The sequence below is a fragment of the Dendropsophus ebraccatus genome, chromosome 7 (assembly GCF_027789765.1).
Source record: "Dendropsophus ebraccatus isolate aDenEbr1 chromosome 7, aDenEbr1.pat, whole genome shotgun sequence".
Classification (NCBI taxonomy): domain Eukaryota; kingdom Metazoa; phylum Chordata; class Amphibia; order Anura; family Hylidae; genus Dendropsophus; species Dendropsophus ebraccatus.
In genome coordinates, this window is record NC_091460.1 from 133,973,490 (window position 1) to 133,989,611 (window position 16,122).

General features: G+C 41.2%; 2 protein-coding genes across 9 annotated transcripts in view; one reads left to right on the plus strand and one right to left on the minus strand.

Moving 5' to 3' along the window:
* RPL34 (ribosomal protein L34) overlaps positions 1-16,122 on the minus strand; it is a 463,668-nt gene that overhangs the window by 235,140 nt on the left and 212,406 nt on the right. The gene's annotated exons all lie outside the window — the stretch shown is intronic.
* LEF1 (lymphoid enhancer binding factor 1) overlaps positions 1-16,122 on the plus strand; it is a 104,924-nt gene that overhangs the window by 42,380 nt on the left and 46,422 nt on the right. For all 5 annotated transcript variants that reach the window (XM_069978530.1, XM_069978529.1, XM_069978533.1 and 2 more), the window contains 2 exons: positions 9,532-9,664; positions 15,806-15,896. In XM_069978530.1, the coding sequence (XP_069834631.1) occupies positions 9,532-9,664; positions 15,806-15,896 (224 nt within the window). The remainder of the gene's footprint in view (positions 1-9,531; positions 9,665-15,805; positions 15,897-16,122) is intronic.

A 16,122-nucleotide genomic window follows, 5' to 3' on the forward strand; every position in this document is an offset into this window, starting at 1 on the left:
CTGTCGGATTGGAGATTTTTTATGTAACAAAAGTATCTCCACGGCAGAAATGCCTGACCTTTCCCAGGCCTTTGATCATACTGGCAAGCTGCGAGATAATGAACACTGAGTGAAGAAAGAAAAAAAAAAGGGGAAATTTGGAAAAGCCTCATGTCTTCACACTAATGGGCTGATTTCCACATTCAGATGTCACATTAAACAATAACTCAGCCATAGTTCGTAGCGTGATCTGTCATCTTACTTTCTTTGGAGGCTTTCCTATTAGACCAGGACAAGAGTCTTAATACGAAGGATCCATGGCCATCATATGTAATATAGAGTAACCTGTAACCCTCTTTGGCAACACTGAAATATATATGCATATATATATATATATATATATATATATATATATATATATTATATATACAGTATGGTACTGCTGCATGCCGTTACAAAAGGACCCTTCTGTTTCTGTATTTGATACAGGGACCTCTTAGGACTTATATCTTCAGTATATATGCAGTGTCGTACTGGGGTATCTGGGACCCACAAGAGGAAATGATCCTGGGGGCCCAACAATAAAGAACCAGTAAGAAAAAACATGTCAGTCAGTGTTAGTCCAGGTTCTAAAGCTGGGGGCCCACAGGAGGATTCCCCGGTCATCTGGTGGGCCAGTCCGCCACTGTATATATGGTACATTGAGATATATATATATATATATATATATGTATTCAAGAAGCTAGAACGTGTGGATATTTGGAGATATCTTTACCTAGACCCAATAGGATATTCTTTTTTTAGAAACGCTCGTTTATCCCATACTTCAGTGGGCCAGCCATCAGCCAACAAATGAGCAAACTCTTTAAATTAATGGAGCCGCGTCACAGAGGGGAGGGGAGATTGTCACACTGGGAGCCACGGGCCCACCCCCAGTGTATCATGCTGGGCGGTGCTCTGGAATAGACCAGCGCCATGCGCAGGAAACGGGTTCGCAGAAAGGAATATGGCACTGGCATCCCCGCGGTCTGTTCATGTAAAAAACACAAAGCGATGTACCTAGTGGTACATTCGCTTTAAGCCAGGAAAATTCTAATGCATTTGTAATATGAAATCTAGGCCATTATTTTTAGCACAAAAGACCTCAGTCCAGTGTGTAATAGCACATGCCTTGCTTTTATTTTTTCTGTATACTTCCATATAAAAATTGGGCCCGGTAAAAGTCTATGGGAGCCTACCTATGGCTCCGAACAACTTGTAGGTTATAGTGAGCCATGACACCGCTTTGCATTGTGCAGGGTTTGTTGAAGTCCTATAAATGAACATTTGCATTGATATAAATCCACCGTCAGTTTAAGTATAAAAGCTTTTGAAGGGCTAAAGGGGAGGAGGAGGGTTGTGCCGAGGAGAAAGGATGTCCTTGTCTCCCAGCTAAAAGTGAGCATGTTACATTGTATGTCAAAGGTGAGGAGTCCAGGGCTCTCCCATGGATATAGAACAATGTCCTGTATTTGTAGCTGTGGTCAGTCACCACAGCTTCTTTTCCCATAAGAATGTAACTGCATGTAACTGCTGAATTGGGTCCTTTTGTCTGTCCTTCATCCGAAGAGTAGGTCTGACCTCTTTCTCCAGTAGCTGGACATGCTAAATATAGAGCCATTCATTCCTTTGATGAAATGGAAGCTTCTACATCCTGTGAGGTCACATCTATAAAAAATATGACCCCCTGTTTCCGTGCCTGTAACCGAGCGGTGTAATAGATTCATTGTATATAGAGACATCTTAGACCGGGTTCACACTACGTTTTTTACAATCTGTTTTTGCAAACAAAAAAAAAACGGATGGAAAAATGGATACAATTTTGATCCGTTTTCCCATCGACTTCCATAATAAAAAACAAAAGGATCAAAACGCATCCGTTTTTTTAACGTACAAAAAACTTTATTTGTGAGTAAAAAAAAAAAGGGATACATTTTGATCTTTTTTTAAATATATATAATGGAAGTCAATGGAAAAACGGATCAGAATGGATGCACACAATTGTATCCATTTTTCCATCAGTTTTTTTTGCAAAAGCAGATGAAAAGAACGGATTGCAAAAACGTAGTGTAAACCCAGCCTAGGGGTCCTATTCCACGGCCCGATCAATAATGTAAACGAGCGCTGATCTATTAGATCGGCGCTCGTTTACTGGGCCTATTCCACGGCCCAATAATCGTTTAGCGAGGGCTGCAGGGACATGGTTACCGATGTCCTTGCAGCCATTGTTTAAACATCATACATTACCTACATATGTTGCAGGTCTTCTCCTGCCTACTTCTTCCTCCCAGTCCCGTGTGCAACTGCAGCTTCAGTGCGGCCTGTCTGAGCTGACAGACCGCTCAGCCAATCACTGGCTGCGGCGGTCCTGGCCAGTGATTGGCTGAGTGGTCTGTCAGCTCAGACAGGCCGCACCGAAGCTGCTGCTGCGTGCGGAATCGGGAGGAAGAAGGAGCGCAGGAGAAGCCCTGCAACATATGTAGGTAATGTATGATGCTTGTGAGATCATCGGTCGCCTGCCACCCATCGCTATTCCACGCAACGATGATTTTAGGTTTGAACCTAAATAAACCATCAGCCGATAACACGATCATCGGCTGATCATTGTCTCTATTCCACGGATTATCGCTCAGTGGAATTGGCCCCTAAGCCTTACCTGTGCGGTTTGCAAAGTAGTCATTTTGAGAAAGGAGCTAGGAAGACGAGCAAAAGTTCTAATCACTTCCACCCAAAGTAGTTATAACCTATATACAGTAAAGTATAAGAATCTAGTCATGCAGAGTGCTGTGCTATAACTAAATAAATATATATATATATATATATATATATATATAGAGAGAGAGAGAGAGAGAGAGAGAGAGAGAGAGTTAAAGTTACACTACACTTTTTTTTTTAATTATCTCTGAATTTTTATTTATTTTTTTAAGATTTCTCTTCTTTGTGTGTGTGTCTCGTTTCCACCATGGGATTTCTTGGAGTTCCGTCTTCCCATCCAATAACTGTTTGCAAACTGACTCCCTCTGTCAAAAGTATTAACTGTAAGAAGAAGTCCGCCGAGGAGAAATCGGATTAATTATGGAGTATGTGGAAGAAGAACAAACATTTTGTTTTGAAGATGCTTATTTCCTTTGTCTTCTTTTAACCAAAGAGACTTTGCAAATCATGTTGTAAGGCCTCTGCTGTGTGCGCTATGCACATGGGATTGCATATCCAGAGGATTGCCTTGAAAAACGGAAGAGATACTTAGGGGAAAACAGATGTGTTAGCGAATCATAAACTGCTTCTACTTAGCTTTGTGCGGCACATCAGAGTGTGAAGATGGGAGCTTGCAGCTCTTTTGCCAAAGGACAATGAGCCAGTTCCAGTAATTACTTTTGTTTATACATCAGAAACTTGTGTAGCTGACAGCAGGTCATAGGGCAGGTCCTTCTGGATCATGTCACCTCAAGGCTTTAAGGATTAGTCTTTCACGGGAAGCTTCCAACATTGATCGCCACCAAAATTGCCTATCCTGCACAATGATGTGGATGTTCATCTTACATAGTAACATAGTTAATAAAAAAATAAGACTCCATCAGGTTTAACCTAGAGAAACTCTACTGTGTTGATCCAGAAGAAGGCAAAAACCTCTATGAGGCAGATGACAATTGCCCCATCACAGGGAGAAATTTCCTTCCCGACTCCAATGGCAATTTTCTTAGATGTCATTCTGGATGAACGCCATGTTCTGGATGATACCAGTCAGAGCTTGCTAAATAGTTGACTATCAAACAATCGTTCATGTTATCGCATTAATAGGGATCTCCCATCAAACCCTGTATTATCATCCGCTTGGACACGTTAAACAGATTGTCAAGAAAAAAAATGTGTAGCCTATCCATCGGTTGATCAATGAGATACCAAAAGGACGCTGGTTGACCTCAGGGAGATCAACCAAAACACCGCAGAGACACCATCACGTGTCTCGACGTCAGTGTATTCTAGGACATTGCCCCCTGGGAAATCAAATATGCAAAAAAACACTCCAGAGACACCATCGCATGTGTCGACATCAGTGAGCTAGCCAGACCTTCCTCCGGGAAGGAACAGCCAAGCCAAGGAATGTCTCCAGTCAAGGAAACCACCCAAGCAAGATATCCATCCACAGACAGCTGTTTCGGGGTATTTGCCCCTCATCAGTGTGGAATAGGATTCTGGCTAGTGTAAGCAATGCCTAGTAAGTGCAGGCAAAAGGACGCTGGATGACCTCAGGGAAATCAACCAAAACACTGCAGAGACACCATCGCGTGTCTCGATGTCAGTGTATTCTAGGACATTGCCCCCAGGAGGAACGTCTGGCTAGCTTACTGACGTCGAGACACGTAATGGTGTCTCTGCAGTGTTTTTTGCATATTTAATCAGCAGAGATGGAAGCAGTTTGCTCTGTTCCCCGAGTAACGGCAGCAATGGTATATTGCACCCTTAGCTCCTATTAAAAGTTATCCAGGCATAGAAAAACATGGCCACTTTCTTCCAGAGACAGCACCACTCTTATGTCCAGTTGTAACTAAGCTCCATTACTTCAATGGAACTGAGTTACAAAACCTGCACCGAGACTGGAGACGAGAGTGGTGCTGTCTCTGGAAGAAAGTGGCCATGTTTTTGTAGCGCTGGATAACCCCGATAACTTTAATCTTACTTTGCAGAAACAGGGGCACTCTCGCTGCAGCTTACCCCTCCCATAAAGCACAGAGGAATGCTCGGCCGTGTCGTCCTGTGTGTGGGGAGGACAGGCAGCAGGTGGGAAACATACCTACGGGCAGACGATTGGCGGCTGTCAATTATTGAAGGTGTATGAGGTTCTTAAAGTGACACTGTCACCCTCTTTTTGCATTCTGACTTCTGTACACAGTTGTAAATTTAGCAGTTTTCATACCTTATTTTATATCATACGTCATGGTGCTTGTTCAAGTAAAAAGTCATCTTTTATCAACTGCAGATTATGCTAAGCAGGCGGGGCTTCACTGCAACAGCGACACTTAGCCCCGCCCAGAGCGCCTCTATGACCCCCCCCCCCCCTCTGTGACCACATTACCACATAGGCCCTGCCCCCTCGACGTCCATTGATATGGGCCGACCTAGAGAGAGTGGGGCCTAGACCTTTAGGTAACAAAGAATTTGTAACAAAGAATATCACAGTATAGAGTATCAGTGTATTTCCATGAGATACAGCTTCAGCCCATCTCTTATAATTGTTTTTTTCCCTGTCAGTTCTTTTTTGGTCATATGTCGATCTAGGGATTATTCTGATTTTGGAATCGGAAAGAGGAATTATCCCTGTGATGTAGAAATTGGCATCTGCCTCATAGGGGTTTTTACCTTCCTCTCAATCAACACTGTAGGGTTTTTGTAGGTTGAACTTGATGGACTCCTTCAGCCATATTAATTATGTTACTATGTTCCTATATCTTTATTGAGATTGGACATGGAGTAGGAAGTGGTGAAAGAATTATGTTTTAAACAGTACATGGTTTTGACCATATGTAGTAGTTTCAAGTTAGCCCATCTAGGAAATAGCTTCAGCCCCGGCCTAGTACCCGTGGAGAGAACGACGACGTAAACAGACTGCGGCACCGGCTTCCCCGTGACAGCGCCATTCTATCAGTGGGTCATATTAAAGAGGATGTACCTGAATTATTTAAAGCAGGGTGAGCTCAGGATTTGGCTGAAGTACTGTAGGACTAAGAGCTACGGTTATTGTAACCTTAGTGACATTAGTGTACAATACATTTCAGACTTGTGACAATATATATATCACATCATATATATCACATATCACATCTAGATGGAATATTCCTTAAAATGGGTAATTCAGCAAAAAAAAAATCTTTCAAATCAACTGGTGCCAGAAAGTACCAAAGATTTGCAATTTACTTCTATAAAAAAAAAAACTTGTCTTACAGCACTTATCAGCTGCTGTATATTCTGCAGGAAGTGGTATTTTTTCCAGTCTGGACAGCAGGATAGGTTTTCTTTGGGGATTTTCTACTGTTCTGGACAGTTCCTGACATGGACAGTAGGGGCGACAGAGAGCACTGTGCCAGACAGGAAAGAATACACCACTTCCTGCAGGACATACAGCAGCTGATAAGTACTGGATGACTGGCAATTTTTTAATTGAAGTAAATTACAAATCACTGGCACTATTTTATTTGAAAGACACAATTCTTTCTCTTTAATCTGATGGTGACGGTGTGTCATCGTGAGTATTAAGAAAAATTAAGTGCAATGTGTGTTAATTGATGAAATGTAAAAACTACATCTAGATCATACAATCAGCTTGTTATTAGGCAGGAGAACATGTGTTTGCTGTGCTGTATGTACATATAAAGCAATCATACAGCCAATAAACAATATCATGAACTTTAAACCTTCTCTATATAACAAAGTATCAAAAGGACAGGGTAGGGTCACGCTGGATATTCCCCCGATGCGAGTCCGCTCATGAATAATAGTCAGATATTAGAAATCTTTTGTTATTTAGTGACAAAAAAGAGATCTAATTCTTGACACACCTACCGGCACTGTGTTCACTATGCAACCGGCGGAAAAAAATATAAGACAAGGCCAAAGCTTAAATTAAAATCCTTAGGTTCTTATCTTCTTCCCACAGGAAAGCAAATCTGTGTTGAAAACCGTAAAATTAAGAGGAGAGCTAGGATGGCATAATTTAGTGAGAATTCATGGTGCCGGATTTTTTTTTTTGAGCTTTATGACTGGAGGGATAGGCCAGACATTAATAAGATACAGTAATGCAAGTTCTTGTGGTCTATAGGAAAAAGGCGTCAGGAAGAAGAAAAAAAATATATATATATAAGATGTTGCTTTTAGGTTTTTGCTTTTTTATAGATCTATATTTAGAAGTGATGGTGTCATTCCAGTTGGTCATTTTTCTGTTTTTTTTGGTTTTTTTTACCATGAATAGACTGGCACAGGGATGTTTTTTTTTTAACTGCGACCCGGTTTCCATGTATTTCCGGGCACTGTTGAGCCTTGAAGCACTGGAGGTAGGCCAGCCCGCCCCCATTGGGAGGAACCCCCTTACCCCCGCATCACATAGGGGGGTTCCTCCCACTGGGGACAGGCAGGCCCACCTCCACTGCTTCAAGCCTCAACAGTGCCCGGAAATACACCAGCACCGTGCACAGGAATACATCGGCGCCATGCACGGGAACCAGGACGCAGTTAAAAAAAAAAAGGACTGCAGCATCGGCATCCCCGTGCCTGCGCCGATCCATTCATATAAAAAACTGATAGTACGTTCACTTTAAAGGGGTTATCCAGGGGAAAAAAAAAAATGTTCTTTCAAATCAACCGATATCAGAAGGTTTTATAGATTTGTAATTTACTTCTATTAAAAAAGAAGTATTAGCTGCTGTATGTCATGCAGGAAATGTTGTTTTATTTTCAGTCTGACACACTGCTCTCTGCTGACATCTCTGGCCGGGACAGGAACTCTGTCTCGTTTTCCATGAATCCTTTTCCTGGGTATATGGTCGTCCCATTATAGTCAATGGACAGCGTTGTGGCCGATAACTAAAGGTTTCGCTGAGATAGTCGTATTAAAGTGATTGTTTGAGACCAGAGAAAATGATCCGATGTTTTTTCCGCAGTCCTGCACTATGGGGGGGATTTATCAAGCATGGTGTAAAGTGAAACTGGCTCAGTTGCCCCTAGCAACCAATCAGATTCCTCCTTTCATTCCTCACAGACTCTTTGGAAAATGAAAGGTGGAATCTGATTGGTTGCTAGGGGCAACTGAGCCAGTTTCACTTTACACCATGTTTGATGAATCGCCCCCTATGTCTGTATTGATGGGTAGAGATATGCTACAACCCCAGACTCGGCCTCTGCATCACCCCCTTTTTTTTTTTATTTTTTTTTTGCTGCACATAAAGACTATCGTCTGGGTGACTTGTATGATAGTAGACCAGCACGTCCTAACTATTGCCATTTATATTCAAGACGTTTAGAGAAATGCTTTATATTCTAATCCTTTGGTTTCTGCTATATAGTAATGGGAAAAGATTACTGCCGCTGTACTTTTAAAGGGAATCTGCGAGCTGTAATTCACGTTCTGAGCTGTTTCCACTGTTAGATGCTGTTATATCAAAGAAACACCTGGTACCTTTCATATATCTGTCTGTGCTTCCAGGATGTAGAAAAATGCTTTTATTCTCTGGTACAAGGAGTCAAAGAGGCTTTCCCGAGCTCCTGATCTGCTACAAGCTGGAAGCTTCCTCTCCTCCCTCCTCCCTGCTTGATTGACACCTTAAACCTGGGTCCCAGGCAGGATGGAGGTGTTACAACTTGCTGACTCTTCATACTATAGCATAAAATCATTTTTCTACATTCTGGAAGCACAGACGGATATATATAAGGTACCATGTGTCTCCCTGACCTAACAGCATCTAACAGTGTCAGCAGTTTGGAATGAGTTACAGATGACAGATTCCCTTTAAGCACCAACCTATTGGATTCTTGTTGCATCTTTAAAAGGGGTTATCCAGTGCTACAAAAACATGGCCACTTTCTTTCAGAGACAGCAACACTCTTGTCTCCAGTTCAGGTGTGGCTGAACTGAGCAGCCAAACCCCACCCAAGCTGGAGACAAGAGTGCGGCTGTCTCTGGAAGAAAGTGGCCATGTTTTTGTAGCACTGGATAACCCCTTTAATTGCTGATACTAAGTAAAAGGCCTGACCATATAGCTAACCAAATAGCAGAATAATGTTTCTGATCGCAGCAGTTAAAGGGGTGATCCAGCGCTACAAAAACATAGCCACTTTTCCCCTTACTGTTGTCTCCAGTTAAGGTGCGGTTTGCAATTAAGCTCCATTTACTTCAATGGAACTGAGTTTCAAAACCCCAACCAATCTGGAGACAACAGTAGGGGGAAAGTGGCCATGTTTTTGTAGCGCTGGATCACCCCTTTAAAGGGGTACTCCAGAGAAAAAAAAAGTTTTTACATTAACTGGTGCCAGAAAGTCACAGATTTGTAATTTACTTCTATTTAAAAATCTCAAGCCTTCTAATACTTATCAGCTGCTGTATGCCCTGCAGAAAGTTACATTTTTGTTCTCCGATCTGAACAGTGTTCTCTGCTGACATCTCTGCTGTCCAGAGCAGTAGCAAATCTCCATAGAAAACTTCTCCTGCTCTGGGAGGTGGCAGCAGAGAGCACTGTGTCAGACTGATAAGGCACTTCCTGTAGAGCATACAGCAGCTGATAAGTACTGGAAGGCTTGAGATTTTTAAATAGAAGTAATTGGCAAATCTGTATAACTTTCTGACACCGGTTGATTTGAAAACAATTTTTCTCCAGAGTACTTCTTTAACCAAAGTTGTGATTATATTAACATCCTTGTAAGAATTTGCAGCATCTTTTTGAAGACAGAATTATTATACATAATCAATTATCTTGCTTGTTATATTAAATGGATACTTACCCTTTATCTTCTTTGTGATTGTTGCAGTCAAACAAGGTCCCGGTTGTGCAGCCATCGCATGCAGTGCACCCCCTCACCCCTCTCATTACGTACAGTGACGAGCACTTCGCACCAGGAGCTCACCCCTCACATATTCCATCAGATGTCGGCTCAAAGCAAGGTATGGATTATTACATTGATAAGCAAAAAATTATTGCTCATTTATTTTCTGCACCTGTACGTGCCCTTTTATATTCTTTATGACATGGGATCTAGTTCTTAACAAGTTCTACTTGCTACATGTAATGTGTATATGTCTCAGAGTGGAGGTACTAAGAAACATTCAGAAAGTCCACACGCTTTCAGGTTTTCACATTTTATTATGGGAAGGCTTTATGCAAAAAAAAAATAAAAAATTGGCCCCATTAAAGGTAATCTGTCACTAGGTTTATTCCACCTTAAATGAGGGCAGTATAAACTAGTGACAGAAATGCTGAACAGATCAGTGTATTACTTACATCATTCTGTTCAGCCGTTCTCCTAATATGCAGGAGAATAGGATTCTTGCAACACTCCTCCACCCCGCCCCCACCAGCTGATTGACAGGTGAATGCCTATACACAGCAAAGATAGATAATTGCCAATCAGCAGCTGGTGGGCGGAGTTTTCTGCTTCTCATGAATATCCAGGACTACTGGGCTCATGCACATAATGGAGAGGACTACTTATTGTCCAGGTTATTCAGGAGGAGCTGGATCAGCTGCACAGAACAATGTAAGTGATACATCATTCTGTTCAGCTTCTCTGCCACTAGTTTATGCTACCCTGAGATAGGACACCATAAACCTACTGACAGAGTCTCTTTATGCTGCACTTAATACCTCAACTCTGTGTATATATAAGGTCTCACATCTGGCAATACATATCAGAGCAAACACCAAGTCAAGCCATGCTAAGAGAATGGTCACTCTGTGGGGGTGTTTTTAGTGTCTAGGACACACTCTTTAACAAGAAGCTGATTGGATCAAAGTACAAACATTTTTTTTAATGAAAATCTGATCTAGAGAGTGCTGAACCTCAGACTAGGCCAAATGTTAAAGGGGTACTCCAGGGAAAATCTTTTTTTTTTCCAAATCAACTGGTTTTAGAAGGTAATATAGATTTGTATTTTACGTCTATTTAAAAATCTCAAGTCTCCCCATACTTATCAACTGCTGTATGTCCTGCAGGAAGTGGTGTTTTCTTTCCAGTTTGACACAGTGCTCTCTGCTGCCACCTCTGTCCATGTCAGGAACTGTCCAGAGCAGGGGAGGTTTTCTATGGGGATTTGCTACTGCTCTGGACAGTTCCTGACATGGACAGAGGTGGCAGCAGAGAGCACTGTGTCAGACTGGAAAGAAAACACCTCTTCCCAAGCCATGGGAAGGTTCATTAAACAAGCACCGATCAGCGATATCGGTGTTTGTTACAAGTGTCTGCTTCTCCTGTGTATAAGGACCCCTAGAGGGAAGCTGCCTCCAATAGGTGGCACTGGAGAAACTACTCTCTTAGACTAGAGTTTACATAGTAGCTAGAAAGGAATTCAGTATTTGGCTATGTTAATGCTACATATTTTTTAATGACAAGAACAGACGTTGTTTTCAATTAAAAACAACGTCCGTTCTTGTCATAGAAAATTTTTAAATTGAAGTCAATGCAAACAACGGCCGTTGTTCACACAGTGTATTGAACAACGGCCATTGTTTTCTACGGGCGTGGAAATAATTAACTTGTCAATTATTTCCAGCCGTTGTGCATTGATTTCAATGCACTTTTTAACTACAACGTCCATTGTTTTTCAGCGCCAAACAAAGGCTGTTGTACGTACCTTGTGTGTGCATAGCCTAAGGGTAAAAAGTCTTTCTCAAAATCAAAACTTTCTTATAGCATTGTTAGCATTAAAAGATTAGTCCAGCGAAAATCTATGTAAAAGAGGATATAACAATGTTCTTTAAGGCTATTTTCACACAGCATACTTGTAAGGTATTAAGGGTAAAAACAACTCCCAAGGTATACAATCTTACCTGTCATCTTTTTTGACAGGTAATTAAGGCTTTAGATACATTTTAAGAGTGGCTGTCATCAAAAAAAACTTTTGACATGTCATCAGACATGTAAAAAAGTTATTGATCACAATGAGTCTCACTGCTGAGACCCACTGTGATCAGGAGGTATAGCCAGGGAGAGAGTGTTGCAGCCTAGCCGGCCACTAATTCCCACCATGTAGTCCCATAGACTTACATGGTTGTTACAAAGTTGGAGATTGGATTGCACTGCTGTCTTGCTCTCTCCCCGGCTATATCCCCTGATCACAGTGGGTCTCAGCAGTGAGGCCCGCTGTGATCAATAACATTCAACATGTCTGACATTCCGAATTTTTTTTTTTTCTATGACAGTGACTCTGTAACCTATACACTGAGAGTTATGGTAAACCTGTATTGCTAAACACAGAAGCCTTCCAGCAATTTATTTTTATAATCCCGTTAGTTTATATAGGACTTTTGCCAACGATACTTCCTCAGTCTCAACGTATTGCTCATGTCATGCCAAAACAACACATTTATAGACTATTTACATACAGCATAGGGTTAGATAGAGTTTCTAGAAATCTGGATTTATTTCCCCAAACAAGGATGGAAAACTATATAAAAAGTAGAAGAGTCCTCCAATATGCGATAAGTGATAATCGGGGGTTAAGCGCGCCGATAATACCATTACCCTTCTTATGTGTGCGCTGAGCCGGAGAACTATGGTGCCGGAAAGCTGGCATCCAATTGGGAATGGGATTAGATGTTTGTGGCAAGGTGTTTAGTCTACTTCTTGTAGGGTTTTAGAATTTTTGTTAGAATTTCTTATGGGATTTCTTTTCGTATGATTTTTTTGTTCTACCAAAAAAAAAAAAAGAGTGCTACCAATGCAAAACAGCTTGACCTTGCCGCCCAAAGGCGTCAGCTTGATGAAGAGCTTAGTAGAAGCTGGAGTGACAATCGAGAGCCAAGTGAATCATATCAAGAGTGAGCATTAGAAGCCTTAAAATGATTCATAATTAGTCACTGATCCTCTGTGGTTGAAACGGAGAGGAGAAAAAAATGCAATTCAACCTTTAGGGAATGGAAGTTAATGGACAAGCCCTAATGGAACGTACCTAATCTAGGCTGTATTTAAGCCTATTTTTGGGCAGACGCTTTTTCCATTTTTTTTTTATTTAAATTTTTTTGGGGAAATTTCTTAATTTAAAACTTTTCATTAAGACAACAATATTAGAGAAGATCCGAGGGTACAATGAAAGGGTTTATTTTCTCTCGGATTTTTAGTTTTAAGGATATCCCCCGTAGGTGCCGGGTCGGGGTATCTCACAATGTAACTTAAGGGTTAAAATCAGAAATCAGAAATTGCCTAAGCACCTTATAAATGTAAATTTCATGGTTATTGCATTATGCATGCTGTTCATGTATATTTTTCCTCATCCATCAAAAAATAGAACAGAACTGGAGGACAGTGACTAATCCATTGAGGGCTGAGAAGGAATTAATGTCCTCCGGGGTAAAATAGCAGCACTTACCACTTCTTTGCACTGAAACCCAACATTATTTGTCGTACATTACATTTACATCGAGAAAAGAGAAGTATTGATGTGACTGTCCTGTGACTCTGCCTACTGATATATATATATACTACCCCTGGAAAATATTGGGGAATCGTGAGTACACTTAGAGGATAGTCATCCAGGTTAGCTCTTTTAGGCTATGTTCACACTGCGTATGAGTCCGGCTGTAGTGCGAACCGCGAATATACGCACATAGTTTTGAGGTTGATGCGTTCGCTTGAAAGTATACGATATACGGCCGCACAGTTCACACTACGTATGAGCTTACAGCTGGATCATATGCAGCGCCGTGAAAAATGAACCTGACCATTGTTTGCAGACGGAAATGTTGAAACTCACGGCCGTGGATTTCCATGCGGTCCCGTAAGGAGTACTTATTTCAGCCAAATTGAACTTGATTTTTAGATCCAAAAGGTTCTGTGAGTTTTATTGGGCTGGGCGAAGATTTCCAAGTAAATGACCTGCCTCAGATCGCTTCGAAACAAGCTAGGGAAGCATAACTGTACTACGGGCGTATGTTCACGGTTTGTACGCATCCGGCCGCATGTCTACTTTTCCCACGCCCGTAGTTTCAGCCGCACATGTATGGCGGTGTATGAAATGCAGCCGGACTCATACGCAGTGTGAACACATAGTGTAACCTGTACACTAAGAACAGATATGACACATAACAAATAAACAGTAAACAGAAGTGCACGACAAAACAAACAATAAACAAAAGTGCATCACAAAAAAAACTGTAAACAAAAGTGCATGACAAAAGAAACAGTAAACAAAAGTGCACAACAAAAGAAACAGTAAACAAATGTGCACAGCAAAACAAACAGTAAGCCAAAGTGCATGACAAAACAAACAATAAACAAAAGTGCACTACAAAACAAACAGTACACAAAAGTGCATGGAAAAAAAAACAGTAAACAAACTTGCATAACGAACACAAACAGTAAACAAAAGTGCACAACAAAACAAATAAAAAAATAGACAATGTGTGTGTGTGTGTATATATATATATATATATATATATATATATATATATATATATAAATCCAAGAATTTTGCGGCACATCCGTATAGTGAACAAAAGTTGTGGTATTTATTGGTACATCAAAAAGCAAGTGCAACGTTTCAGTCTCATCTCGAGACCTTTCTCAAGCAAATACAAACAGTAACCCATATCCTTTTATAGTGTGTGGCAAATCATGATTAACAGGTGATTAGAAGTGATAAGGAGTGATACAAATCCAGTGCAAAAAATAGTGATAAATAAGGTTCTGTATACTGAACAAATTATTATGAGATGTGATTACATATAATACACTCAGTGTGTTATACATTCATATGTGTAAAAGTATGGTACATAGCATATACACAGTAAGTGCCCAGTCTTGAATATCTGTATCCTGGACTGTCCTGGAAAAGTCACTGTGAGATAATCCTCAGGGAAAGTCCGTTGTCAGAACGTCAGAATGTATATAGATAGATAGATAGATAGATAGATAGATAGATAGATAGATAGAGACCAACAAAACACAACAATCACTGAACTCAGGGAGAACAGCGAAAAAAATCCAATGGAGTACTCATTTACGAGTCTCCACTGATTGCCCCCTACAAATATATATGTATATACCAAACAAAAACTAGCAGTAACACCTAACCAGACATCCTGCAAAGCTGATCCGTCGACTTTTTGAGCCCCTTTATTAGTGATTAGTGAATGTAAGCATCATAAAAGCTTACAACTTACTTACTGGGATTTTTTTGGGCTATAATTTCATTTTTAAGGTTCAGTCATTCTATAATTTTTCTTCTATTTGATCTAGGAGGAAATATTCCATTAAAGAAGTCCGGAGATTTTCAAAATCTGGCAGCCTGATGGGGGGAATTTGATAACCACTAGGCACTTACCTCTCCCCGTGCTTGGGGTGAGCGGTGGGACAGGCCCCAGGACCCTCGCCAGAAGGCATTTTCCCCTGAGTTGTGATGACGTCACAACTCGGGGGAAATGCCGGTCTCGGCTGATGGACTGATCGCTTAGCCAGTCAGTGACTGGAGCGGCTTCCTGGCCCATTCATTGGCTGGATGACCGGCCAGTCCATCAGCCGGGTTGTGACATGCAAACTCCAGAGATCCCAGATCCCTGGGACTGGTCCCACTGCTCACCACGAGCACAGGGAGAGTTAGGTCCTGCAGATTCCCCCTTGCTGCTGCTGGATTTTCAAAGTCCCCGGACTTCTCCATTAAAGTGAAGCTGTCACCTGGAATTGCAGTAGTAGTAGTGGTGCTGAGAGGAAAATAAAACACATATTCCCTTTCCTTTATCTGTCTGTGACTGCATTGTACTCAAATATTTTGTTTTGTGCTACAGTGAAATGCCAAAGAGGTGTGGCCCTGTCTGGGCCACACCTCTTTGGCACTTCACTGCAACATAAAACATATTTTTTAGCATATTGCAGTCACAGACAGTTAAATGACAGGTGATATGTATAGAATTTCCCCATGTGTGTAATTAAAATAACGTTCTTGATTCTTTCAGGTATGTTCAGCGATTATTAGTGTTATATCTGTGATTTGTGTAAAGAACCTGGATGGCCATCCCCTACATTTGACGATTCCATAATTTTTGCCAATTGTCGTCCACATATTCAATGACACCACATTGTGCTTCTTTAACAGGCATGCACAGGCATCACCAAGCACCGGACCTACCTACCTTTTACCCATTGTCTCCCGGAGGTGTGGGCCAGATGACTCCTCCTCTCGGCTGGTAAGTTCTCGCCATAGACTTTGGCCCTGATTTATTAATCCATCTGAGGGGAAAAACTGTCTTTTTAGCAACCAATTACAGATGAGCTTTCATTTTACCAGAATTTGTTAAGGTAAGAAAGCTGATCTGTGATGTATTATAATGTAATACATCCTATATTAAATTGTTACAGTTAATATTTCTGGTATGATGGAACAGTAACATTCCTGTCAGCATACTGAGTTGC